The 23,153-nt window shown below is 45.2% G+C and overlaps 3 protein-coding genes, 1 long non-coding RNA gene and 7 other non-coding genes across 14 annotated transcripts; 8 read left to right on the top strand and 3 right to left on the bottom strand.

Moving 5' to 3' along the window:
- Positions 1-818: 818 nt before the first annotated feature.
- rab34b (RAB34, member RAS oncogene family b) lies at positions 819-5,059 on the bottom strand. Of its 2 annotated transcripts, XR_014755112.1 has the most exons (12): positions 4,707-5,056; positions 3,921-4,060; positions 3,429-3,520; positions 3,256-3,321; positions 2,655-2,756; positions 2,426-2,490; positions 2,270-2,321; positions 2,079-2,160; positions 1,899-1,989; positions 1,707-1,814; positions 1,267-1,621; positions 819-1,115 (listed from the first exon to the last, which is right to left on the bottom strand). XR_014755112.1 is itself a non-coding variant. In XM_084697681.1 (11 exons), the coding sequence occupies exons 2-11, from the start codon at positions 3,975-3,977 to the stop codon at positions 1,560-1,562; spliced, it is 777 nt and encodes a 258-aa protein (XP_084553807.1). In that variant the 5' UTR covers positions 3,978-4,060; positions 4,707-5,059; the 3' UTR covers positions 819-1,559. The 2 variants fall into 2 exon arrangements, 1 of the variants encoding a protein (XP_084553807.1); XM_084697681.1 differs by having other exon boundaries at positions 819-1,621; positions 4,707-5,059.
- Positions 5,060-5,329: 270 nt separating this feature from the next.
- On the top strand, positions 5,330-7,791 carry LOC146288013 (uncharacterized). 2 transcript variants are annotated; one of them, XR_014755137.1, is made up of 9 exons: positions 5,330-5,518; positions 5,901-5,957; positions 6,180-6,228; positions 6,422-6,469; positions 6,678-6,731; positions 6,942-6,990; positions 7,173-7,219; positions 7,414-7,438; positions 7,653-7,791. It is a non-coding gene; the product is annotated as an uncharacterized LOC146288013 (long non-coding RNA). The 2 variants fall into 2 exon arrangements; XR_014755136.1 differs by having other exon boundaries at positions 5,330-5,628.
- On the top strand, positions 5,682-5,752 carry LOC146288020 (small nucleolar RNA SNORD49). Its single transcript, XR_014758185.1, has one exon. It is a non-coding gene; the product is annotated as a small nucleolar RNA SNORD49 (small nucleolar RNA).
- LOC146288019 (small nucleolar RNA SNORD49) lies at positions 6,034-6,108 on the top strand. Its single transcript, XR_014758182.1, has one exon. It is a non-coding gene; the product is annotated as a small nucleolar RNA SNORD49 (small nucleolar RNA).
- Positions 6,278-6,353, top strand: LOC146288018 (small nucleolar RNA SNORD65). Its single transcript, XR_014758194.1, has one exon. It is a non-coding gene; the product is annotated as a small nucleolar RNA SNORD65 (small nucleolar RNA).
- On the top strand, positions 6,796-6,870 carry LOC146288017 (small nucleolar RNA SNORD49). The gene has a single exon (XR_014758183.1). It is a non-coding gene; the product is annotated as a small nucleolar RNA SNORD49 (small nucleolar RNA).
- On the top strand, positions 7,032-7,107 carry LOC146288016 (small nucleolar RNA SNORD65). Its single transcript, XR_014758198.1, has one exon. It is a non-coding gene; the product is annotated as a small nucleolar RNA SNORD65 (small nucleolar RNA).
- Positions 7,263-7,338, top strand: LOC146288015 (small nucleolar RNA SNORD65). Its single transcript, XR_014758197.1, has one exon. It is a non-coding gene; the product is annotated as a small nucleolar RNA SNORD65 (small nucleolar RNA).
- On the top strand, positions 7,496-7,569 carry LOC146288014 (small nucleolar RNA SNORD65). The gene has a single exon (XR_014758196.1). It is a non-coding gene; the product is annotated as a small nucleolar RNA SNORD65 (small nucleolar RNA).
- A 687-nt stretch (positions 7,792-8,478) lies between the features above and the next one.
- ncbp3 (nuclear cap binding subunit 3) lies at positions 8,479-13,942 on the bottom strand. 2 transcript variants are annotated; one of them, XM_084697976.1, is made up of 13 exons: positions 13,670-13,942; positions 12,892-12,957; positions 12,450-12,555; positions 12,175-12,300; positions 11,904-12,038; positions 11,645-11,820; positions 11,440-11,548; positions 11,107-11,206; positions 10,839-10,948; positions 10,410-10,734; positions 9,885-10,063; positions 9,580-9,762; positions 8,479-9,420 (listed from the first exon to the last, which is right to left on the bottom strand). In XM_084697976.1, exons 1-13 carry the CDS (start codon positions 13,850-13,852, stop codon positions 9,137-9,139), a joined length of 2,082 nt encoding a protein of 693 aa, XP_084554102.1. In that variant the 5' UTR covers positions 13,853-13,942; the 3' UTR covers positions 8,479-9,136. The 2 variants fall into 2 exon arrangements, with proteins under 2 accessions (XP_084554102.1, XP_084554103.1); XM_084697977.1 differs by lacking the exon at positions 13,670-13,942 and adding an exon at positions 13,297-13,315.
- Positions 13,943-14,275: 333 nt separating this feature from the next.
- LOC146288011 (rap1 GTPase-activating protein 2-like) lies at positions 14,276-22,092 on the bottom strand. The gene is made up of 23 exons (XM_084698733.1): positions 21,953-22,092; positions 21,102-21,186; positions 20,908-20,943; positions 20,450-20,497; positions 20,114-20,266; positions 19,789-20,019; positions 19,532-19,635; positions 19,336-19,414; positions 19,112-19,165; positions 18,816-18,899; positions 18,616-18,716; positions 18,329-18,458; positions 18,085-18,240; positions 17,707-17,778; positions 17,371-17,457; positions 17,028-17,171; positions 16,775-16,864; positions 16,587-16,681; positions 16,284-16,379; positions 16,032-16,089; positions 15,848-15,935; positions 15,620-15,690; positions 14,276-15,511 (listed from the first exon to the last, which is right to left on the bottom strand). Exons 1-23 carry the CDS (start codon positions 22,090-22,092, stop codon positions 15,503-15,505), a joined length of 2,211 nt encoding a protein of 736 aa, XP_084554859.1. The 3' UTR covers positions 14,276-15,502.
- Positions 22,093-23,153: the final 1,061 nt, after the last annotated feature.

Below are 23,153 nucleotides of genomic sequence, written 5' to 3'. Positions count from 1 at the left end.
TTTGCGGTGTCCATATTTCTTCTTTCTTTCTTTAGTAGATTATCAAACCATAACTGTTGTGATTTTGCAAATTTGCTTAAGGTAGTTTTTATCTTGTTTGTCATTTGTGTTTCTTTAGTACCTGAAAATGTTTGCATTTTATCTGCATTACTTTGTTCCCAGCAGCATTCTTGGTCAGTGTTTTAGCTCATGGTAGCTTGGATGTGTGCCAGTGGAGTGCCCTATTTTGCTGTCCCAAAGGTCCACCCCATCCATTCTAACCCAGGTCACAAAATGAGCAAGCTCAGGTTTGAATGAGGTGCTACAGATAATGTTGCCATCCATTATTCTAAGGCCAGATCTGACCAGGATAGGGAGGGCTAACTCTGGGTATGTTGTGTTGGTGGAAGGTCTTGGAACTCACATACTCGTATGTGTTGCCTGTTGTGCATGGCATCGCCAATGTGTTGGATCATGATCAATTTGCCTGTGTACAGCTGTGTTTAATTCAGAGCAATGGGAAACGAGAGGCTGCTGCGATATGAAATTGCAAAGAAAAATGCATTGGTTTCAGTCAGGCATGAAATTGAATCGATTTAAATACTCATATTGTATTTCTGTGACACTACTGTGCAATTGAAATAAGCAGCCCCTGGTGTTGTCGGTTAAGAGATCATGGATGTGAATGATGTCTTGCATTACACTGCTGTTAACCCTTTCTACCATATATGTGATCCCTTTAAAATAAAAGTTCATTTTGAAGCCTCCTGTGTTCTTTGTGATGGTCTGTTTGCTACATGTCATGGGACAAGTGTTGGGGAGTTTTGCATATACTGAAGCAGTATGATCCTGGTTAAATAACTGCTTTAACATGACATTTATTCATGCTGCCATAATAAACTGCAAAAACATTCTACAGAAGTCACACCACTGCAGTAGGTCTGTTCCAGTGTTTCGCATAATGTGATTGGACTCGGATATAAATAAAACATTCTCCTCCTTGTCTCTGCGAACAATCCCTCCATTTTGGGAGCATGGGAGATGAGTGTTTCTGGAGACGAGCTGTGTTGAGTGGCGTCATGGGAACAGGCGTACGCATCACATTAGCATCTCAGACACATGACAGCTTGAGGAGACTGAGGAAAATAACCCAGCAAACACAAAAAAAAGGCCATTAGGTCTGCTGATGTCTCATTCTCCAGTGAAACAACATATCTTCAGAGAAGCACATGATTCGAGACAATAACATGGGATCTCGCTATACGCCATGTTGTCTTATGCACGCACCACCGAGGACAGAGTAAGTCTGAGACTGGTTGTTGACAGCGTTGACCTCAGCCGAGGGTCTTGTGATTACTGAGGCTACCAGGCCTGGCTCCACGGTGGATCCCTTTGAGTTGTTTCCTGCTACTCTACAATGACCTACAATAATAGTCCATTGGTGCCCATGGTTCCGGAACTCTTTGCCGACAGATTGTGGATTCCAGAATTTAGTTTGGGTTGTCTCATTTAGCTTTGCGTAAATGTACTGAAACAACTCTGTATAAATGTCCAGCGCCTTGTTGGTTTTCTCCGCCCCATCAGCAGCAGTTTGCTTTTTTCTTGGTCGGTTTGTGCTGCTCCTCCGTGCTGTCAGTGATCCCTAAAGGAACACAGACAAGGACGGGGAACGAGATTAGGGTGACACTTCTCTGAAAAGAACGACTTCCGACTTTGGCAGGACTTACTGATGATGTCACCGATCTGCCTGCATCCGCTCCTCTCCAGCTCTGCCAGCACATTGGCCTCGAAGGTCAGAGACGCGACCCGGAAGAAAAAGTCCTTGATGCCGTCACCTGGGAAGCAGGAAGGAGAGGAGAGGGCATAAAAGTGTGTGTGGGTGTGTGCATATGTCAACCTTCTGTCATTAGTCATCTTACCTGATTTAGCAGACACTGCCCAGTACTCTGCTTTGATCTCTTCAGACAGTCGGATAGCCTCCTGCTCCATATATTCCAGCTGGTCAGGAGACTGAGAGAGAAAGATACATTTGGATTTCAAGTGAATGATTACAATTTTGGTTGCATCTATACGTGGGTTGTTTTTCATGGGTAACTCACACTGAGGTCCTTCTTAGTTCCAACCAGAAACAAGAGCACACTTGAGGGGTCGTTCTCCTTCATAGCGTCTTCCAGCCACTGCCTGAACAGAAACACACAGCAGCATACCCGCACCCAACATCACCTTATTACAAACTGGATTATGGCGGAAAATGAAAGTGAATGAACCAGCCTGTGCTGGTTTCTCATACCTGGCATGTATCAGAGAACCCACACTGCTCAAGTCAAATACCACGATGATGGCTGAAGAAACAGACAGAAACAGACACATCAATGCTGAGGCATTTTCACAGGCATTCTCTTTCATGTGGTTGTAGTGAGGATGTGTGTGTGTGTGTGGGTGTTACCCTGTGCTCCTCTGTAATATGTGGAAGCAATACACTTGAACCTCTCCTGTCCAGCTGTGTCCCATCTAAACGACAGAGAGACAGTCAGAAGGAGAGATGTTATCCACTACCAAAGCCCATTTTGCATTCATATGAAAAGTGAATGATTGTGTGTGTGTGTGTATGTATGTATGTATGTATGTGTGTGTGTGTGTGTGTGTGTGTTTGCCAATGTTAAAAGTATACTCACAGCTGTAAACTGAAAGGTACACCCAACACTTCGAATCGCTCCATCTCAAAATCCACTCCAATAGTAGCCTTGTAATTCTTATCAAACATGTCCTTACAAAACCTAAAGTTCAGTTCAAGACAGACAGCATGACACGGAGGAGAGATCATCTGCTTAATAACCTTTCAACGCACTGAAATACCAAACCTAACAGACGCTTCCTTATTGAACTGACAGATGACATAAAGCAAGCCCTCAAGTCAGTCAAACAATTAGCCTTTGTAAATGACAATGTGACTGCATTCTGACAATAATTCCTGGAAGCCACAACATGGGGTCAACAGGTGTGAACAGGAGGATCAAATCAATGGTTCAGAAAGGAAACGTGCTGAAGCCTTATAGTCAGCACCTGTTGTGGGTGTGTGGACTAACTAGGTTATCATGGCAACAACAAAACAACAGGAAGTGATGTAGTCAGCAGTCTATCAAATTGATGAGATAGCCTACTAAAGGATATGAGCATTGCACAATGAGCCAACACTTTGTTATAAGGATTTAAACTGTACATGCATCTAACTGGTTCGTTCAGTGGAAGAGTTTCACTGCACATGCCTGCTCTTACCTGCTGATCAGACACGTCTTCCCCACAGCCACATCCCCCACAACAATTACCTTAGCAATGTTAAACCTATGAAACACAAACAAGTGTTTGGAACACAGATGATTGAACTGTGCTTGTGTGTACGTGTGTATACGGTTAGAGATCTGGAGGGAGAGGTCTGCTCGTTGTCTCACCCCACAGGGCCAGTCTTCTGTCCATGGCAGGCAGACGTCACCTGCGTGTGGAAGCTTTCTTTGGTGTGCAGGGCGGCATTTGGAGTGAAACACTGCAGAGGAGAGAGAGAGAGAGAGAGAGAGAGAGAGAGAGAGAGAGAGAGAGAGAGAGAGAGAGAGAGAGAGAGAGAGAGAGAGAGAGAGAGAGAGACAGAGAGAGAGAGAGAGAGAGAGAGAGAGAGAGAGAGAGAGAGAGAGAGAGAGAGAGAGAGAGAGAGAGAGAGAGAGAGAAAAAGAAAGAAACTTGTGTTCTGACTCGAACTGGGGCTTCCTTGTTGGAGCTGCCGTTCCGCATGAGTTAAGGGCAAGAGTGGAGCTAAGAATATTATCTGAGTGAAAAAGACTAGTCAACCTTAAATACTCAGTCAGTCAGACATGATCAGTCCTTGTGCTATTCATATACAGTACATGATTCAATTCAGATTGGCTGGCCTGGAGGTGAGTGTGTGTTACCTGGGGAAGCTGAGCTATGATCCGGTCTTTTTTCACGGGTGGTAACATATTTCTCATGCGAATGTTGGAGCAGATATAACAGGCACAAACACAGAGACAGACATTAACCTACACTAACTGAATCTCTCCACAAAAAGCACCTGAAATGAAAAACACAGAAAAATAGAAATAGTAACTGGATTTATTTTTATCATCCAATGTTTGCCTTGTGGATCTCCATGGTGATTCCAGCGGTCTCAATAACCAGATTCAACAAATACTGATATGCGGAGCAGTACGTGTTTGCTCGTCCATCTGCTTTGCTTGTCTGACTGAGAATATGTACAGTCTCTTTGGTAACCAAGTTTTACCCTTTCGCCTGGTTACTATGGGAACAGTAAATAGGTTTACAACCTTGTTTGTTCTCCTTTCAAACCTTGCCTAAAAGGGTGTTGCATTATCTATTGTCACGACCGGTAGAAAGTGGAAATATGATGGATCTGAGCATTGACTGTAGCCTAGAATGTCTAAAGGCGACACAAATCCATATATGGTTTTATTCATAAACAAGGGATATGTCAAACGTAGGCCTATTACAAAGCAACATTTTTGTAATTGAAAATAGTTTTAAATGTTAGAAGGAATTTTAGAAAAGTTGAGTTACAAGAGATCTTCGATTGTCCACTAAATCATCACAGCTAAATGGACACCAGAGCCTAAGAGTGGTTTCCAGAAAACTCAGTTTAAGCTACTGGGTGGAAAAAATCTTATACAGTTACAGGTTACTTATTTAGGTCCATAGCTTACCTTGTAGTGAACAAGAAACGTTTCTCCTGGCAACTCGCTCTCCACAGCAGCACGGCGAACACCTCATTCATTTGACTACATCACGAACATGCTTCCTAGTAAACAGATGACTCCGTCTCCGATTATGCTGCGGGCAAACCGCTCAGCCCATCTTTTATACCAGGAGCAAAAGTGGGCTGAATTGGTCCTTTGAAGTGAAATTCCTTGTTGTTTTGCCGTAGGCCTACTTTCTTATGCTGTATTGTTTGTATGTCGCTGTGGATAAAAGATGCGAGATTAATTCAATGTAAATACAATGTGAGCACCGTGGAAACGCACTTAAGTTTGGGGAAAAACACAATCCACATGGGTTTTTCCAGTAGTAATGATCAAACAACGTATAGGCCTACATATAGGTATTTATTTTAAAACCAATTTAATTTATTCTATGAATTATTTTAAAGGTTATATTTTCACTGCTATAATATAGCCTATATGTTTATTATGTTTCTATGTTATACATTATAATTCAGCAGAGAGGATCATAAAGAGCGCCTTTCACGGGTGGTGTGACGTATGACACTATTTGGTGTTTTACGCAAACTTCAAGCGACCGCTGCGTATAAATTCTTCGACCACCACGATGTCGTTCTCTCACACCGACTTCATCAAGAGGGAAGGAGATGCATCTGAACTGAAGCAGGGTCAGGGCCTAGTAATCTCGTAAAACACCATGCCTATCTCGCTACTGAAAGAATGGAAGGTTCCAGGAAAGCCTTTGTATCTTGGCACAACTTGATTTTAGCTACGAACGTGACTAATGTATCGTGAAGGTATGTCACGTTGATCAACTACTTGCTACTTAAGCCTGGTTGAAATGGCGGGCTAGCCATGAGCTTAAAGCATGGACGTTGTTTGGTGGTGAAACAACACTTTTTGAAAGGTGAGTCTGACACAAGTAACCTAATGTAACTTTAACAGACAGTTTCAGTCTGCGGAAGGGATGATAACCACATAGGAAGTGCCGTCTGATGCGACATCTGACGAAAACTCCTAAGTGTTAGATTTCTAACCTTCTGATCCGCATGCTGGAAAACTGGCTAGCGAGGTAGCTAGTTTGTGTCCGGCTTGTCTAAAAATAGTCTGTACGCGGTCTGCCACTTGCAATTAATCTCTGATTTGTAGTACATTGCTTACGAACTGTTTTGTTTAAAGGTTGCGATTTCTGCACTTGAGTGGAAGGACTCATCCAACGCATGTGGAAGGAGCAAGGTAACTTGGTCGACTAATGAGCTCTTGATCGACTAATCTATGACATGCAGTTGAGTAGCATGGTCTTTACAGCTTTGTCGTTGATGAAAACCTTGAATAGGAAGTGCCGTCCTATGCGACAACTGACGATTTTCATAATCCAATTCTGAGACTGCTGTACCTTAGGGGTTAAGTCGTATATATCAAATTCTATCCATATTTCATGTAAGCCTAATTTTTCAGGAAATTCTCCCAGGTTGACGAGTTAACCTCCTGATGATCCTTTGGAATGGTAAGAGACAGTATTAGTTGTTGTTGTTGTTGTTAAGTTGCAAACAATGTTATGTTGAAATTTAAAACTGAAAATAGCTGGAATTACCGGCAGATTGTATAGTGGTGATCATCGGTTTTCTGAACATTGCAAATGTATATGCAAGTCTATCAGTTTTGAATGCAGACGGGTTAATTAGATTTCATTTTACTAGGTGCTCCAAGGCAATGACCATCATCCCCAACTTAAACTTTTACTGGAGGTAAGAAACCTATTGTAACTACATAGATGCTGCCGTCTGATACGACTTCTGAGAAATTCCTAAGTTTAATTTTTAACTTTCTGATCTGCATGCTGGAAAACTGAGGTAGTTGGTGGCTGGGTTGTCAAACTCGTCGGTAGCCGGCTTGCCATTTCCATTGAATAACCATGATTTGTAGTACATAACTTGTGAATTGTGTTGTTTTAAGGTCAACATTTCTGCACTGTGGAAGGACTCGTCCAACGCATGTGGAGGGAGCAAGGTAATTTGGTTGACTAACTCCTAATCCATGACATGCTGTTAGGTAGCATGGTATTTACAGCTTTATCGTTGATGAAAACCTTGAATAGGAAGTGCCGTCCTATGCGACAACTGACGATTTTCATAATCCAATTCTGAGACTGCTGTACCTCAGGGGTTAAGTCGTATGCATCAAATTCTATCCATATTTCATGTAAGCCTAATTTTTCAGGAAATTCTCCCAGGTTGACGCGTTAACCTCCTGATGATCCTTTGGAATGGTAAGAGACAGTTTGTTGTTGTTGTTAAGTTGCAAACAATGTTATGTTGAATATTAAAACTGAAAATAGCTGGAATTACCGGCAGATTGTATTGTGGTGATCATCGGTTTTCTGAACATTGCAGATGTAAAGGTAAGTATCAGTTTTGATTGCAGATGGTTAATTAAATTTCATTTTATTAGGTACTCTAAGGAAATGGCTCTCACCCCAACTTCAACTTTTACCTGAGGTAAGAAACATATTATACTTGTGATTTATGGGTTGTACAAATGCTGTGATGAAATTTGAAACTGAAAACAGCTGGAATTACCGGCAGATTGTACAGTGGTGATCATCGGTTTTCTGAGATTTGGCTGAAGTAAAGACTTGACTTTTTATTTTATTTAAGAGATTTCATAATGGATGATTTGTATCCTCATTTAGGGTGACCCTGCACAAAGAACAATAGGTAAGCACACCAGTGTCACAGCATAATGCAGGATCCTCCTCTGATTCACTTTTGTAGTAATGATGAAATTTAAACTGAAATAGCTGGAATTACCGGCAGATGGTTCAGTGGTGATAATCGGTTTTCTGAACATCAGTGATAGTTCAGTGTTTGTTGGGTAGTTGGGTGTTTATCTTCTGTAACTAATTATTTTGATTTTTTTAACCTTCTGTAGTTAACTGGTGATCCAGGGGGGTGTCTACGGTGGCTGTGTGAAGACCTGGGGGCCAGAGAATTACTGCCAGCTGTTTCAGCTGTTGGAATCAATGAACATGTGAATTTCTACTTCAATAAAGTTCAAAATCCATACAGAATTGTAGCTAGCATGATTTTAACAGTATCAATTTGACATTTCACATGACTTCAATTCTTCGACAGCCCTGAATATCAGTTGTCAACTAGATGCAGAATAAAAACATTTAAATGTTTAAAACCACTGCTAAACTTGATTGCAGTAAATCCAGGGTTCCTGTGGGGTCTTAAAATTCATTTAATCAAGCGTTTACCCTTCATTTCCAGAAATGCTGGCTGCAGAAAGTTACAAGTAGCGAGGTATTGCGTCATAGCTTACGATTTACGAGGGGGGGGTGTTCAAATAGCATTCAATATGCTTGCATAAATACAATTTAAATGATTTGCTTGAAGACTGAATTGCGACTTGATGTTTTCCCCCCACCCCTAGTACTTACTGCTGAATATTAAATGAGGTCACTAATGTGATTGCTTATCTTTAAATTAAATGCTTTTTCAATGACTTGATTTGAAATTAAGTGTTTTAGAAATGCATTGTGTAGGTCTTAAATTTCAATCTTTATGGTCTTAATGTGTTTAAAAGGTCTTTGACTTACTGAGACCTGCAAGAACCCTGTAAATACAATGCAGTAGATACATGAAGGGATGTTCACTGCCAATAAAGGGAGCACTGGCATGTCATTTGGTACTGAATACAGATGTCCCTATAACCTCTGCTCCAATACTATTCCTGAAAATAAAACAAGTGGTTTACAAAAAAAACTTTATTTTCTGGTAATGACACACTGATCAGTTCATGTCTGGGAATGTTGACTATTCCATCTGGAATAATGATTGGCCATTTTCACAGAATACTAACTGGTGGTGTACAAAACCTTTTGTAGAATTGTATCATTGGGAACATTTAGGATGTAGAATGCCTCCAACCAAATAGCTGTCATATTTACTCAAACAGGTACCACATACAATATGGAGACACTTAAAACAGCTTGGTTGCTGTCACCAACCACTCAGTTCTGTTTTCACATGGGGGCAACAAACATGGGCATATTGCTGTTAAATAACTGAACAAAGTATCGGAGGTGAAATGTAACATGATGTCCCCTTTTGGGCTAAAAGGTTGAAAAAATTATGCCCGGTTCTTATTGGTGTCCTCTTAAGATCTCATTTAATTTCAAAACGTCAGTTCAAAAGAAAGACTGGGCCACAACTACAGACCCAGAGGGTTTAAAATAGAGGGGTATGGTGGAGTAAGCCTGTGGAAAACAGACACAAATCACTTCCCTCTACCATCCACGCTTTCTTTAATTTAACATCAGTCTTAACATTCCACCCCACCTCCCTACTCAGTCCGTGTCACTCTGTACCCACATCTCCTTTCCCTCCCTCGCTCCCCTGACCCCTCCCTCAGGTGTCGGAGTCGGAGCCGTTGCTGCTGTCTCGGCTGATCTCAATCTGTAATGACGGGAGGTTGTCCAGGCGACTCTTCTTCATCTTGTGGGTCTGCTGCTCCTTCTGTTTAATCATGGCCCCCCATACCTTCTGGAGGGCCGAGTCATCCTCCTCTTCGACCTCCTCCCCTCCCTTTTTTACGCCCACCCTGGAGGCAACTGACCCTGATCCCCGACCAGGTGCTTTCCCGTCTTGAGGGCCGTCCTTGTGGGAGGGGCCAAGTCTGCTCCACAGACGACCTGTACAGATGAGATGAGGGAGATAGTCATAAACATTATGTGAGCAAGTTGATTACTGATTTATGAGAGTAAGTGTAACAGAATTACAATTGATAAAAGACTAAACCACATGCCCGTGCCATATTTACTATTGGACAGGAGACTATGCTTTTTGCTTACTTGTTTTTCTGTCTTTGGATGTGTCAGAGTAGAGGCCGCGGGCATCTTGTTTGGCCACACCCAGTCGGCTGTGCACATCAGTGGTTGGTTCTCGTGGAGGGGGACTGTCTCTCAGGGTTACGGGGGAGGTAGAGCGTTGTGTCTCTGGGGAGTACGCCCTCTTCCCCAACCTCTGCCTCACATCTACACACAGAAAACACAAAACACCCCGTTAAGGCCACTTTCATATGAGTAAAGTAGTGTGCAGTAGCTCTGCATTCAAAAGCCCTTGTACAGCAAAATAGTTCCTGTCTGGTGTGACTGACCCGTCTTCCCAGATGTAGCCATCGGGGGGCGCTGTCTGTTCTGAGTGAGCCCCTGCCTTTTCTCCTCCAGCAGTTGTCGCACATCGATCACTTTCTCTGGAATGCTTTTGGACCCTCCTCCGCTGCCAATCCTGTTCCGCACGCCGCTGCCCGAGCTGCTGTCGCTCCGAACAGCGTGTCTGGAACATTAACCGGTAGAACAGACGCTGTTGACTGCAGCCAAGTCTTGCATATGCATTTACAGACCATGCAGTGACAGGGAAGCCTGTCCCATTTTTGTTTCAAATGTTTTCCGCGGACGCTACTAAACGGTCAACATCACATTTACATCTGGTCATTTAGCAGACGCTCTTATCCAGAGCGACTTACAGTAAGTACAGGGACATTCCCCCCGAGGCAAGTACTACCTGCCCAAGGACACGTCATTTGGCACGGCCGGGAATCATAGCCCGATACCCTAACCGCTCAGCCATCTGACTCCCTGACATCACAAAACAAACCGACCTCCAGAAAAGGTGGCCTCACCGTAAGCTCTTCAGATTGGTCTCCACCTCGTCCGCGTACATGGTCATCTTCATGCTCTTCTTGGGGGAGGGGGTGGAGATCATCTTCAGCTCCAGGTCGTAGTCCATCTCGTCAGAGTCCGAGGAGGGGGACGGGGACCTTGCCCCGCGACTACGCATCCCCCCCGGGCCCCCCCCACGCACCCCCGCCGGCCCCCCCACACGCACCCCCTTCTCCCGGTACTCCACCACCCTGTCGTCTGAATCCATGTCCTCCTCTCCCCCATCGTCATCTTCCTCCTCCTCCTCTTCCTCAATGGGCTCCTCTGGCAAGTTCACCAGGTCAGCTGGACAGACGGAACAGGCAAAGTGTGAGAAAAAGCAACTGGATGCGTGTATTGAACATGTTCGCGGGAGTCTTTGCTTGTGTGTGTTTGTGTGTTGCTCGTACCAGAGTGCCTGTGTGTGTAGGGTGGCGTGTGGCCCATGCTGTCTCCAATGAGTGGCTTCTTGGTCTTGATGACATCTCTGTGGATTCTCCGTGTGTGGTATCGCCTCTTCCTGAGGCAGAGGGGAGAACATTGCACATGTTTAGCGGTCCACTGGGACGTCATTAGGCTGGTCATCCAGCAAGGGGGGGGGCGATCTTGAGCGTGGAGCAGTCTGCACCGTTCAGTTCTGAAGACGCCAGTTCAAATGCAGTCAGAGTTGGTTCTTACCAGGAGTTGCTGAGGATGCCTTTCATGCCCCCGTAGTTTGGGTTGCCGTACTTCATGTAATAACGGCTTTTTCTGGCAGCTCCCAGCTCTTTCTTGTCGTCTGAATAGAAAAGGGAGGAGGGCAGTCTTCTGTGAAACACTCGCAATCTGTTTTTCAAGCAGCATCCATTTTCACATTGTAAAGGCATCCATTTTGATCTATTGTGCGATGCATTTCTCTGTATAATGAGTGTCTGGTTATGCCATGACTTTGCATAACAGAGTTAAAGAGATTGTGTGTGTGTGTGTGTGTGTGTGTGTGTGTGGAGAGAGGGGGTGGGGGAGAGTCTGTACCGTGAGTAGCGATTCTCAAGAAGAGATTGTTGCCTTTGAAGATTTTGGTAGCTGGTCGAGGATCGTTCCGTAACAAAGACTCCTGCTCTGCCTGAGATAACAGGTCCACCTGCAAACACAGTCCCTCCAGTTCAGATGAGTCACCCATGCAGCACAACTCAACTAAGTCAGTTCAGAACAAACTCCCAACTGTCTCCTGCCATACCTGGGGATCCTCTTGGTCTGTTTTCTTCTCCGTCTCTCCCTCACTTTCGCTGGCTTTTCCTTCACACTCATCACTGGTTTTCTTATCCGTCACCACCGTCTCTTCCTCCTCCTCATCTACCTCTCCTTCTTCATCATCATCGTCGTCGTCATCATTTGAGCCCCGACTTCTCTGAGCTGAGACAGAACAGCGTACAGATCAGAAACAAACACCGGGTGTTGGGTGAATGTGGCCCTCCCAGTCCCGTAGTCTACCTCACCTTTGTTCTCCTCAGATGCCAGATCTGGGTCTTTGCTACCAACTGTTTCCGTGGTAACCGCCTCTTTGTCTGGCATGCGGCTGATGTTGAGGAGAGCCCGAGTTGAAGTGACATCATCAAGCCACACCACGTTACCTAGGTAACAAAGTCACCGATACATTATTGCAGGGCACAGTTATAGTGGAATGTCACTATTATTAAACCACTTATCTGTGGTCAATTTCAATGTGTGGGTCTGTGTGCAGAAGGGGTTGTCTCAAACTCGACTTACAGGAAGTGTCATCAATCCACTCGATATGTGCTGGAGGGTATTCCTTGAAATATCCAAACACATCCTGGGTACTCATGTTATCCACTCCTGCCACATGCAATGCCTCCAAACGCAAACTGGGAATGGCTGTAAGAGAGAGAGCATGACTGTGTAACATAGAAGTTAATTACCACCAAGCAGAGGAAGAAATGTGGTTCCAGAATGTATTTGCATTCTGCGGCGAGACTGTCTAACTGTAGAAATCCTATGATGATTTCCTGCGTGGAGCACTTTACCTTTCTTCATCATATCTCTGTCCAGCATCACATTCTTCTGAGCTACGTTGACCTCTGGACTGAAATGGAACCGCCTTGCTCTTTTCTCCTTTTTCTCGATCGCCTCCTGTTATGGAAAACACACACAGTTACAGTAGGAAGAAACTATCAATGTTTTATGAATTAACACTGATATAGCATTTTGTAATGTTTTTTTATTTATTTCTTATTTATTTCAGGGACAATGCACACTGATCAACAGCAAAACTGTATTTGCAGTACAAGCGCATATATTGCACTGAGGCACATAAAATAAATCAACACGGCAAACACACATATAAGCAGACAGTACATCAATGCTTGCATACCTGATTGGCAACAAGCCATTCCTTAAGGCTGTGTTTAAATGTTTTGTATGTGTCTTTTGAGCGTATACCATATAGATTAAAAAGAGTTTGGGTACCTTCGATGTAACGTCGATTCCAGTGATGAAAGTGCCTGCTTTGTTTTCATACCGCCGACTTGTGTCCTAAAAACAAGCATGTTGATTTAACAAATGCATTTGGAGTCATAAACTAATATACATGAATATAAAAAATCTTCTTGAATGACATTCTAACGTTCTCCACACCACAGATATGGGTGCTATGTTGAGCAACATTGGTGGCTAGCAGGCTGAAACTTGTTGCCTAGTAGCTAGCTAGTCTAGCTAGCTTGCTTACGATAACTACACTAGACTAGTACAGTAGCAATCCCACTCTCAATCTGACCGGGTAAGCTAAATCGAAAGTAAAAACGGTACTGTAGTAGCTATAACCTATCCAGCTAGTGGCACTCGGTACGGAACCAAAACACTATGCGACCTTACCCTGCTGGGCTATCTGAACAAGAACGTTAGCCAGCTACTGTTTATAAGCGTAGCACTAGCTAGCTAATGTCAGCCAACATAAGCCACACAACAAGCCGTCATCAGTCGGGAAAGCAACTCATTTTACAGTTCAGGCAAATGTACATAAGATTAACACATTTACCAGACTAAGTCTGCTGAGCTGATAACGTTAGCCAACAGACCACCCATCTTCGGGTGCCAAGCACGCAGGTCGCCCATTCATCATACGCAGTTTACAGGCATGGTACAACAATCCGCGGTCTGAATTAGCTTGCTAGCAGTAGCAAACTAGCTCTATATTGCTCAGGCCTGTGTTAGCCACCGCTAGCTAATGTTAGCTGGACAAACTCACCGGTAACAATTCCTTCAGAGAACGATTGACTGGAATATCTTCCACCTCCAGCTCGCCTTCCTCCACCTCCATAGGTTCAGACTCACGGGCATCTCGGTCCGAGTCTGATTCCGAGTCCGATTCTGAGCGATCAGACCCGCTATCTGACTTTACAGACACCCGTAGGCTCCGTACTGCCGCCATGGTGCTTGCACTTTGCAGCCGTTTGGTATACAGGAAGGAAGAAATATAAGTAACCTGTTTGAAACGTGCTCTGGAACAGATGCGTTCAAGAGTTATACCTTAATTGAGAGTAGCAATGTCTTGCCAGCTGGCAAGGTCATACTTGTCCAGGGACTAACTTACAACTGTGTTGTAAACACCGCTCCAAAAGACCAAACGAATACCGCTGCCGGACTGACCTATTATTTTTTATAATTTTTATTTTTACAGATTTTTTTCTCTCAAAATGTGTATCTTGAATGCAGCTCAGTACACTTAACAAAATAAGCCTAGTAGCCTACACAACTTCATAAATTCGTAGATTTTTGTCAACATTCACGCTCAAATGGAACATTTATTAACAAGGAAAATGTGTTACACATACACATTTGTGACATAAAATACATTATTTTATTCAACAAATTATACATTGGCACATTTTATGTACACTTCAAATCAATTAGGCTCTACATGAATTTAAACAGTTTATTAACAGTAATTGTCCAAACACAAGCCATGAGAACGTTTTGAGGAAACACATAGAACAAAGCTAGGCCATGTTGACCTAGTGGGAGTGACTCAGGCAATGAATCAGCATTTACAAAGAAAGAGTTGTATACTTTCTTTGCACTGGGCAGGAACACACAACACATACCTCACTTTCGATGGATGGTCAAGATTTAAGTGGTTCCTATAGACGGCATCTTTGTCTTTTGTCTTTCATAATTCAACACTATGTTCTGTTTGCAGCCATTAGATAAATCTAGATCTTTGGATTATGTTTTTATATGATATATTTCTTTATGTGAAAATGATTGTACATACTGTTTAACTCTGTACTTTACAAAGATCATTTATAACAGTAAACACCAGTTACAAGTTCATTTTAAATAGGGAAGGTGCATGATTAGAAAATAGGGATCTGTGCATTCAGTGCAATTAAATACATTAAATACCAACGATCATGTTTTTGGTGTGACACATTTATAAATATCATAAATATGATCACACAGGGAAATGTTCAGAACCACATCATTTAGTGCATGTTTTGATTTCATTTGACATCACAAGGCAGTTTTCTGCTTCTTTTGCAGGGATAATTGTTTCAGACAATTGCGAACACAAACAATAAAACATCCGTCACCAATAAATAGTAAAGGGTTGTATGCCAAGCGAATACATTTCTCCTTTTCCAAAATGGTTTTTGGCTCATAAACAAAATACCACACTCTTATTAATGTTCATTCTGTTATTGGTGTCAGTGAGATGCAGTGATTGGTTTGGACTTTTCTCCTAAGGTCTCCACAGAGCTGGGTGGACGTGAACCACTCCCCTTTTACCATCATCGAGCAGGACTCTGCTTGGGTCTCCATTATGGTTCCTGTGAGTAGTGTATGTTGGTCTGTCTGGCTATCTGTAAGCATGCTTGCCTGTTTTTCTGCCTGCCTGCCTGTCTGCCTGCCTGACTGCCTGCCTGTCTGTCTGTCTGTCTTTCTGCCTGTCTGTAGCCTCTGTCTGTAGCCTCTGTCTGACTGTTCATCCAGCCACATTCAGTCATCCAGCTCTTCATCGGTTCAGGCAGGCTGCCTTAAATACCGATCCATCAGTTCTTTCATCTATTTCTGTTACCACCTAGTGTCCCTGTTGGAGAGGCAAACAGAGAAAGAGAGAGAGAGAGAGAGAGAGAGAGAGAGGTGAGTTTCTCATGAACACTATGTACAGCATAGGAACTTCAGAGATTCCACTTACCGCGGCAGAGTGGCTCAGCTTGTCAAAACGGAACTTCAAGTTGGATCTAGGTGAGCTCTTATTCTTAAATTCTTCAAAATAAGATTTTTATTTATTTATAAATAAGCCTTGTGAGTATTGAACATTTTGTATAATTCGCTCTACATCCATCCAAAAATATCCTAGATTTTAGAATCCTGCCTCCAGCTTTGGAGTGCTCTGTTTATAGCATAGGTGGAGTGTAGATACCTGTGGGACTCCGGCACATGATGACTGGGGTTCCAGAACTTTGACCTTCCACAGCGATTGGAGGGAGGAGTGATGGGGCCAGAGTGTTCTGAAAAAAATTAAATAGTAGACAAGTAAATTATACACACCCCATGCTGGAGTCTCCTAAGTATATTGTCTACCACATATAATTAGATATACTCACAGGGTCAGAGTCATCTACTATTTCTACCTCTCCTACTGTGGTGCTAAAACCTCCGGTGCTGGAAAAAGAATATTTGGCATTAGTCCTGTTGAGTTCCCACATCTTCATACTGAGCCTACAATGAAGACATCACACTTACCAATGGATGCCATCAGTACTACTTTGTTGTCTACAATTTAGATAAGTAGTACTACTTACTGTACATTTCTAAACTGGTATAATTTTCTATACCAGTTTTCAATTCATGTTTACCTTTCCTTGTGGGGACAGGCCTCTGGAGAGCTGGGGTTTGAGGGCGTCTCTGACTTCACATGGCTACAATCAAAGCTCCTCTGGTCACTATGGAGACTAAATGTGAAAATACATTATAAGTAATGACTTCATGCAGTTCTGTGAAGATACAGGCATATGCATAAGAATACCCCCCAGTGTGTGTGTCTGTGTATGTGTGTGTGTGTGTGTGTGTGTGAGAGATAGAGAGAGAGAGATAGAGAGAGAGAGAGAGAGAGAGAGAGAGAGAGAGAGAGAGAGAGTGTGTGTATGTGTATGTCCTACCTGCGATGACTGTGTCTCTCTGTCTGGCTGTCTACACTGAGGAGGCGGGGAAACAGACCAGAGCGTCTCTTGACTGGAGACTTTACGCTAGACGTCTGAGAGATAGAAAGAGAGAAAGTCGATACACTGCCCCACCAAGGCTGCAAAACCCTGTTGGTTTCCTTCTCTCCTCCTGCTGCTCCTCTTACCTCAGAACTACTGTGTGTCAGACTAGTGGGCAGGACCCCTCCACCCTTCGCCATCATCTCCATAGAGACACTGCGCCCTCGCATTGCCCTCTAAGAGAGGGAAGGATGAGGGTTAGGATGGGTCAGAAAGAGGGAGAAGGAATAAGGATATCCCTGCAGAACAAATCCGATGCAGAATGGGATGATTGGTGGCAAGAGTGATGATGACTGATGAATACCAAGTGACTGAGAAGGGAGTGAGAGGAAGAGAGACCTTGATGGACTCCAGCAGGCCTCCGTGGGCATGGCCGTTCTCCGCCCGGTCATCGTCAGGCCCGACGCCCACTCCCAGCATGCTCTGGGTGTGTCTGTGCAGCTCGTCATGGAGACCGTCCAGCAGGGCAGCCCGTGTCCTCTCCTAGGCAAGCATGCGCACACACACACACACACACACACACACATGCACACATACAAATACACAGGCATACACTAAAAACTACAGTATACAGTTTATAATTCACATACACGTGAGAAAAAACATTTCAGTTGGTAGGTTGTTTGTATGTATGACCGCAATCACAGCTGTCCAAGTACAAATCAAAAGCATCGAAGCGCACCTCAAGTCTGGCAAAGCGGTCACTCTTGTAGCAGGCTGTCTCTGCGTTGATCAGCTTGGTGAGCAGGAACTCCCTGAACTCTGGTCCCTGCAGACGGAGCGAGACAAGGAAAGGCTCATTAACTCATTATCGTTCCCCTGAGAGATACCAGCGAGAGGCAGTCCACCCATGTCATGTTCTACACCGCAGGAAGAGAGGGGAAGACACCAAGGGAGGGGGGGGGGTGTGACAGCAGCCAGTGGGTAGACCGCAGATACAACCCTTGGTACTGAAATGTGTCAGAAAGTAGGCTCCTTAATGATCAGTGTTGCTGTCTGCTCTGGACAGTTGTCTGACCTTTTTAAAGACTGCAGGGTTGGGTAGGGGAGGGCCAAACGGAGGGACATCCTCTCTGGCTGTGACGGACACCTGTCAATCATAATATGCACCCTTTGATAGACAATTCAATTGAAAGCTTCAATTGCAGTGAATCTGCCACCGTCATCATTATTATACAGAGTATCATCTTAGGGTGTGTGTATGCCTGTGGTTGTGGGTGTGTGTGTGTGTGTGTGAGAGAGAGAGAGAGAGAGAGAGAGAGAGAGAGAGAGAGAGAGAGAGAGAGAGAGAGAGAGAGAGAGAGAGAGAGAGAGAGAGAGAGAGAGAGAGAGAGAGAGAGAGAGAGAGAGAGAGAGAGAGAGAGAGAGAGGAGGAGAGTGTGTGCTCGTGACGTACCTTGTAAGTGGTGTCTTCTGAGCAGCTGTTTTCCACCTGCACCACTATGAAGGCATGGAGGAAGTTCGATGCGATGATGTCCGGCACAAATGGCATGGCCTCTTCCTGGAACACGGCTGCTACAATGTCATTTCCTATGTGTCGCTTCCTCTGGAGCTGACAGGGAAGAACAGCTCATCACAATTCTTCATTACCTACTGTATCTGCTACTGGAGACGTTAGTTTGAGAGTTCAAAAAGTTTACCTGTTGAGTGTCTCCCTCTGTGTAGGGTAGTTTCGTCGACACGTGAAACATGATCTCTTGTTCTCGGTGGATGGTGTACACAGACTGAGAACCAGTCTGTCCGTGAGTCACGTCCAGACCGCCACGGAATCTGGGGGGGGATGAAGTAGGTGGAGGGGTTTCAGACAGATGAACAGGTCATTACTCTGAGTGCTGTCTCCCCCTTCATCTTTGGCTGTTTGTACTTTTGAGGTACAGACTGCCTTGTCCCTCTCTCTCTCTCTCCCCTCTTCCACTCCGTGACTCACCCCTTAAAGTCCTGCAGCTCCACTGTGTCTCCCAGCACACTCAGAAACTCTGCGAAGGCTTCCGTCTCCTCAGTGTTCCCAAACAACTCCTCCTCCGACACCTGCCGTGGACGGACAGACAGATAGAGAGAGAGACTGACTGATGGCTGGAGGCAACCAAACACCAACACTACAACACAGATTGAATGGCACCCACTCACTTGACCCAACTTCTGGTAGATGACCCCAAACTTGAAGGTGTCGTTCACTTCATGCTCGTCATAGCTCACAATCAGCTGGGAGGCCTGACACACACACAGTAAAATGATCTGTGAGATAGTCTTAAGAGTCATGTTTATATGTTATTTGTGTGTTCTAAGTGTCAGTAGTATTTAGTATAAGTGTGTGTGTGAGAGAGAGAGAGAGAGAGAGAGAGAGAGAGAGAGAGAGAGAGAGAGAGAGAGAGAGAGAGAGAGAGAGAGAGAGAGAGAGAGAGAGAGAGAGAGAGAGGGCTCACCTTAGGGTACAGCACTGGACTGAACCGCAGCCCAACAGCATCATCACACAGCAGCTGGGGAACAGAGATGCACGTTAACATACAACCACACACAACCACACACAACCACACAACCACACACAACCACACACGCACAGCAACAGGACAAACAAACTGAATGGCAGATACACAGAATACAGTCAGACTTTGGCATATTGTATTTTGGCAGAACAGTAATTGCCCACCTTGGCCAGCTGGGGCACACTAGGCAGCTCTGGGAGGTGTGTGAGTGATATCCTGTCGTACACAGTCTTCACCCTGGACCTGAACGAGAGGAGGAGACGGAGAGGTGGAGAGAGTGAGACGAGGCAGACAGACTGAGGGGCTTGAGTTCACTGGGATGATCGGGAGAGTTGTGAGAGCGTGCTCAGGTGTGCGTACCTCACGATGACATGCAGGCACTCCTGATCCTTCACCTCCTCATGCCTCAGTGACAGAATGAGGTTGCCATGACTACTGGCCATGCAGTAGAAATTCAAATGTTCCTGCAACACCGGGAGTGAGATGCGACAACCGTTACTGGCACGTCTTTAACTTTACGTGTCGATGGTGAACTGTCACAGAGGAGGATTCTTCATTTATTAAACCGCTGAGTTTGCGTTCGACTGTTTTTTTTTTTCTTCTGTGACGGCTCTGACCTTGCCGAGGAAGTGCTTCCTGTAGGCGCGGGCGGCGTCGTTGCTCTCCAGGCGGTACCCATAAGCCCCCGGGGGGGTGTCCTCCCCCTCCCCTCCGCCTCCCTCGTCTCTCTCACAGAGGCTTATCTCCAGGGACAGGGGCGGGGGGGTGGGGGCCTCAGGGTCCTCGATCCAGTAGCCCCCAAACTCCGGCAGGATGACCTGGGGGTAGGGGCCTCCCCTCTCCAACACCTGACCAGAACCAAAATGAAAACGGAACCGTCATTGACTGTAACGTACCTGTCTGTATTTGCGTGCGTGTGATTAGTGGTAAAGACACAGATACCTCCTCTATCCTTGGGTAGGGGATGTAGTCATCCTGGAAAAGAGAGAGAGAGAGGATTAGGTCCAGCTGGGCCAGAGATCTCTCAAGTGATGCTGACACAAAGGTGACCTCACAGTGGGGTTTGAGCTCATGGACATGCGCTGTGTGGGTCCCCTATGTCATCCCGCCCAAGGTGACACTCAATGGATTCGATCACAGATGAAGGAACCAGACAATGAACCAAACACAGGGACGTTAAGCTGATGAGCTGGGAGGAGGGCACAGTTCTATGGTTAGAAGACGGTGAACTGATGGTGGACTGATGCAGAGACACGTGGGCGTGCATGCTGTCCAGACCTTTAGTCTCTGAGGCCCTGTTCTGGTCTCTGCAGCTTCTGGCACCTGCTACAGGGTAGAGGATCCAGGGGGGGAGAATAGGAGATCAGGGTCAAGGGTCGCGAGTCAGGTTTTAGGCAGGAGTAGGAGGTATGGAGCTCAGGGGTCAAGGGTTAGAGGTTTGTGGTTGAAGGTAAGGGAGAAATGCACTGGTAGGTATCTGACTGTTTTTGTAACAAAGGCCAGTTTATACAGCTATTACAGTGAACACTCATGAGCAAAATAAAATCATTGCTGGGACAGAGGGAACCTCAATCGATTTGCAGGGATTGCTGGTCTTGCACCGACCACCTTAGCATAAAACCATATTTTAGGAGATCAATATTATAACTGCAAGTGTGTTCTGGTACAGTTCAGATATGATTTGGCCCTCGTGTATAAGCCTAGGTGGCCATACAACAGATGTCAACCGTCCTTACCTCCATCTTCTCCATCATGTCAAAGAAATGGGCCGTCTGGGAAGTGAAAAAGAGAGAGATGGCCAGTGAGAGAAAAGTATAGAAGATGTGGAATAAAGTTTCCAGTTGCTTCTTATTTTAGTTCAGTATATGCATAATAAAAATGTCTCTAGTGGATCCCTGTGACTGTGTGTGCCAGTGTGTGTGTGTCTTACCTTGATGGTGGGGGGAGCAGTGCGGGGAGGGGAGGGGGGGCAGTCTGCCAGTGGAACGTTGGAGATGGTCAGCATCTCCTGTTTGCTGAAACAACAACACCATGGCTCTTACCACCTGCGACACACCTGCACTCTACAGCTCCTTTCTCCTTCCCCTTTCCCTCCCGCTCTAATGACTAGCCACATCATCTTCATCAGTCACTTAGAAAGAGAGAGAGAGAGGGAGAGAGAAAGAGAGAGATAGAGAATAAGAGCGACAGAGACATAGAATGAGAGACAGACAGAGAGAAAGAGAAAAATGAGACATTCTCTAAAAATACCCCCCCAATCCCTCATAAGCCCTCTGTAAATAGCCGCCATAGATTCATCACAGGAGTTATTATTATTAAAGGGACCATGACACATCATATATTACAGAGGGACACACACACACACACACACACACACACACTCTCTCTCACACACACATGCTTTCACACTCAGAGATGTTACAAGCTTGGATGTCTTTCACGAAACCCTCACACCATCTTATCAATGACAGCTCTCTGGGGCTGCATTTCAGTTCAAAATTCCTCATGCATCTTGAAATTGCAAGGTAGCCTCGAACTCTCTTGCAAATCAATGATGCCATATTTCTCTGCCGTTCAAAAGTGCAGCGGGTTGTTTCAGATCGCAGACAAACACAGAGATGCACTCAGGCAACATACAACCTCAAAACCTATACTTAAAGCATCTTACTAAACAAAGCAAGCTGCTTTATACCCAAGTCACTCAAACAAACACACAACCTGACACAGTCCCACTGTCTCCCATCTCCCAGGCACCTCTCAATAAAACATCATGTTACCCACCACGCGTCCTCCCTCTCCCTCTCTCTTTCCGTCTCCCTTTCTCTCTGTTGTCTGGAGCGATAAAGGAGTCCAATCAGCGCCACCGCGGCCCGGACCCCCGCTCTTTTGGACCCCACCCGGGAGCTGCCTGGCTCCGACATCAGCTCCCGTTACAACCGGAAGGTTCCGGTTAGCCCTCTTTACAACACCGAGCAAGGCGGCTCTGTTATTGTTTGAAACACAGTCACCGTCCAAAGGTTCTGTTGGCACCTGTTACCGCAGCCATGGAGAAGGACAGATGGTCCGGACTCTACCCCTGGTGATCCCTTCAGAAGCAGAACCTGGAGTTCTTCTGCAGTAGAAACTGAGCAGACACAGCCAACAGGTCCGCAGGTCTGGCCACGCTCTACCTCCCCGCCCCTCCTCCCCGCCCCTCCTCCCTACCCCTCCTTTACCTGTCTGCAACAGCCTCTAGTCCTTCCGTCGTTCACACGCTCTCTACCCCTGCCTCTGGGTAACGCTGCTCAGTCCTCCTCCTCTCCACCTGTCTGAGCTTAAATGCACACTGATGAACACGCGCTCTCCCTCCACACTCGTGTCTACCTTCCTACCTCCCCCACCCCTCTCTCTCTTGGTACCCCTCTGAACAATGACACACATACGCTTTATGCCAATTCTAATTATCTTCAGTTCTCCTCCCCTCCCCCCTGCTTCCCTTCGCGTCTCTCCACAGTACTGTAAGTATGTATGTATGTATCGCTCTCTCTCTTTTTCTCTCAGCTTCTCTCTCGTGCTGCATGTTCACCCATTCCTCTCCTTCTATGTTGGTTGTTCACTGACACAAGGTGAAAGGTGCTGCTCACTCTCTCTCTCTCTCTCCCCCTCTCCCTCTCTCTCTCTCTCTCTCTCTCTCTCTCTCTCCATCTTTCAGTCTTTCTGTACTACTGTGTACTACTACCACCGGACCATCCTGTTCGTTCTCTATCCCTGGTCTCCAATGTTTTATGATCTGCTTCTTACATCAGGTGAACATGTACACTGGTTAAGATAGCTTCACTTGTGGTTAGTATAGAAGACCACAAGTTTACGTTCAGTTCAGGGTGGTAACATGAAGTGTGTTCGCCAAAAGGCAGATAGTATTTCTGAGTAGAAATGAAACTGCACTCAAGGCATGGTATTGTCTGTGTCTACTAGACAGAGGACTCACAGCCTTACTGACTCA

Source organism: Hypomesus nipponensis, chromosome 5, assembly GCF_054491055.1.
Source record: "Hypomesus nipponensis isolate SF chromosome 5, ASM5449105v1, whole genome shotgun sequence".
In the NCBI taxonomy this organism is placed as follows: domain Eukaryota; kingdom Metazoa; phylum Chordata; class Actinopteri; order Osmeriformes; family Osmeridae; genus Hypomesus; species Hypomesus nipponensis.
The sequence above is the reverse complement of the archived record's forward strand: the minus strand, read 5'-3'. Positions and strand labels throughout refer to the sequence as shown.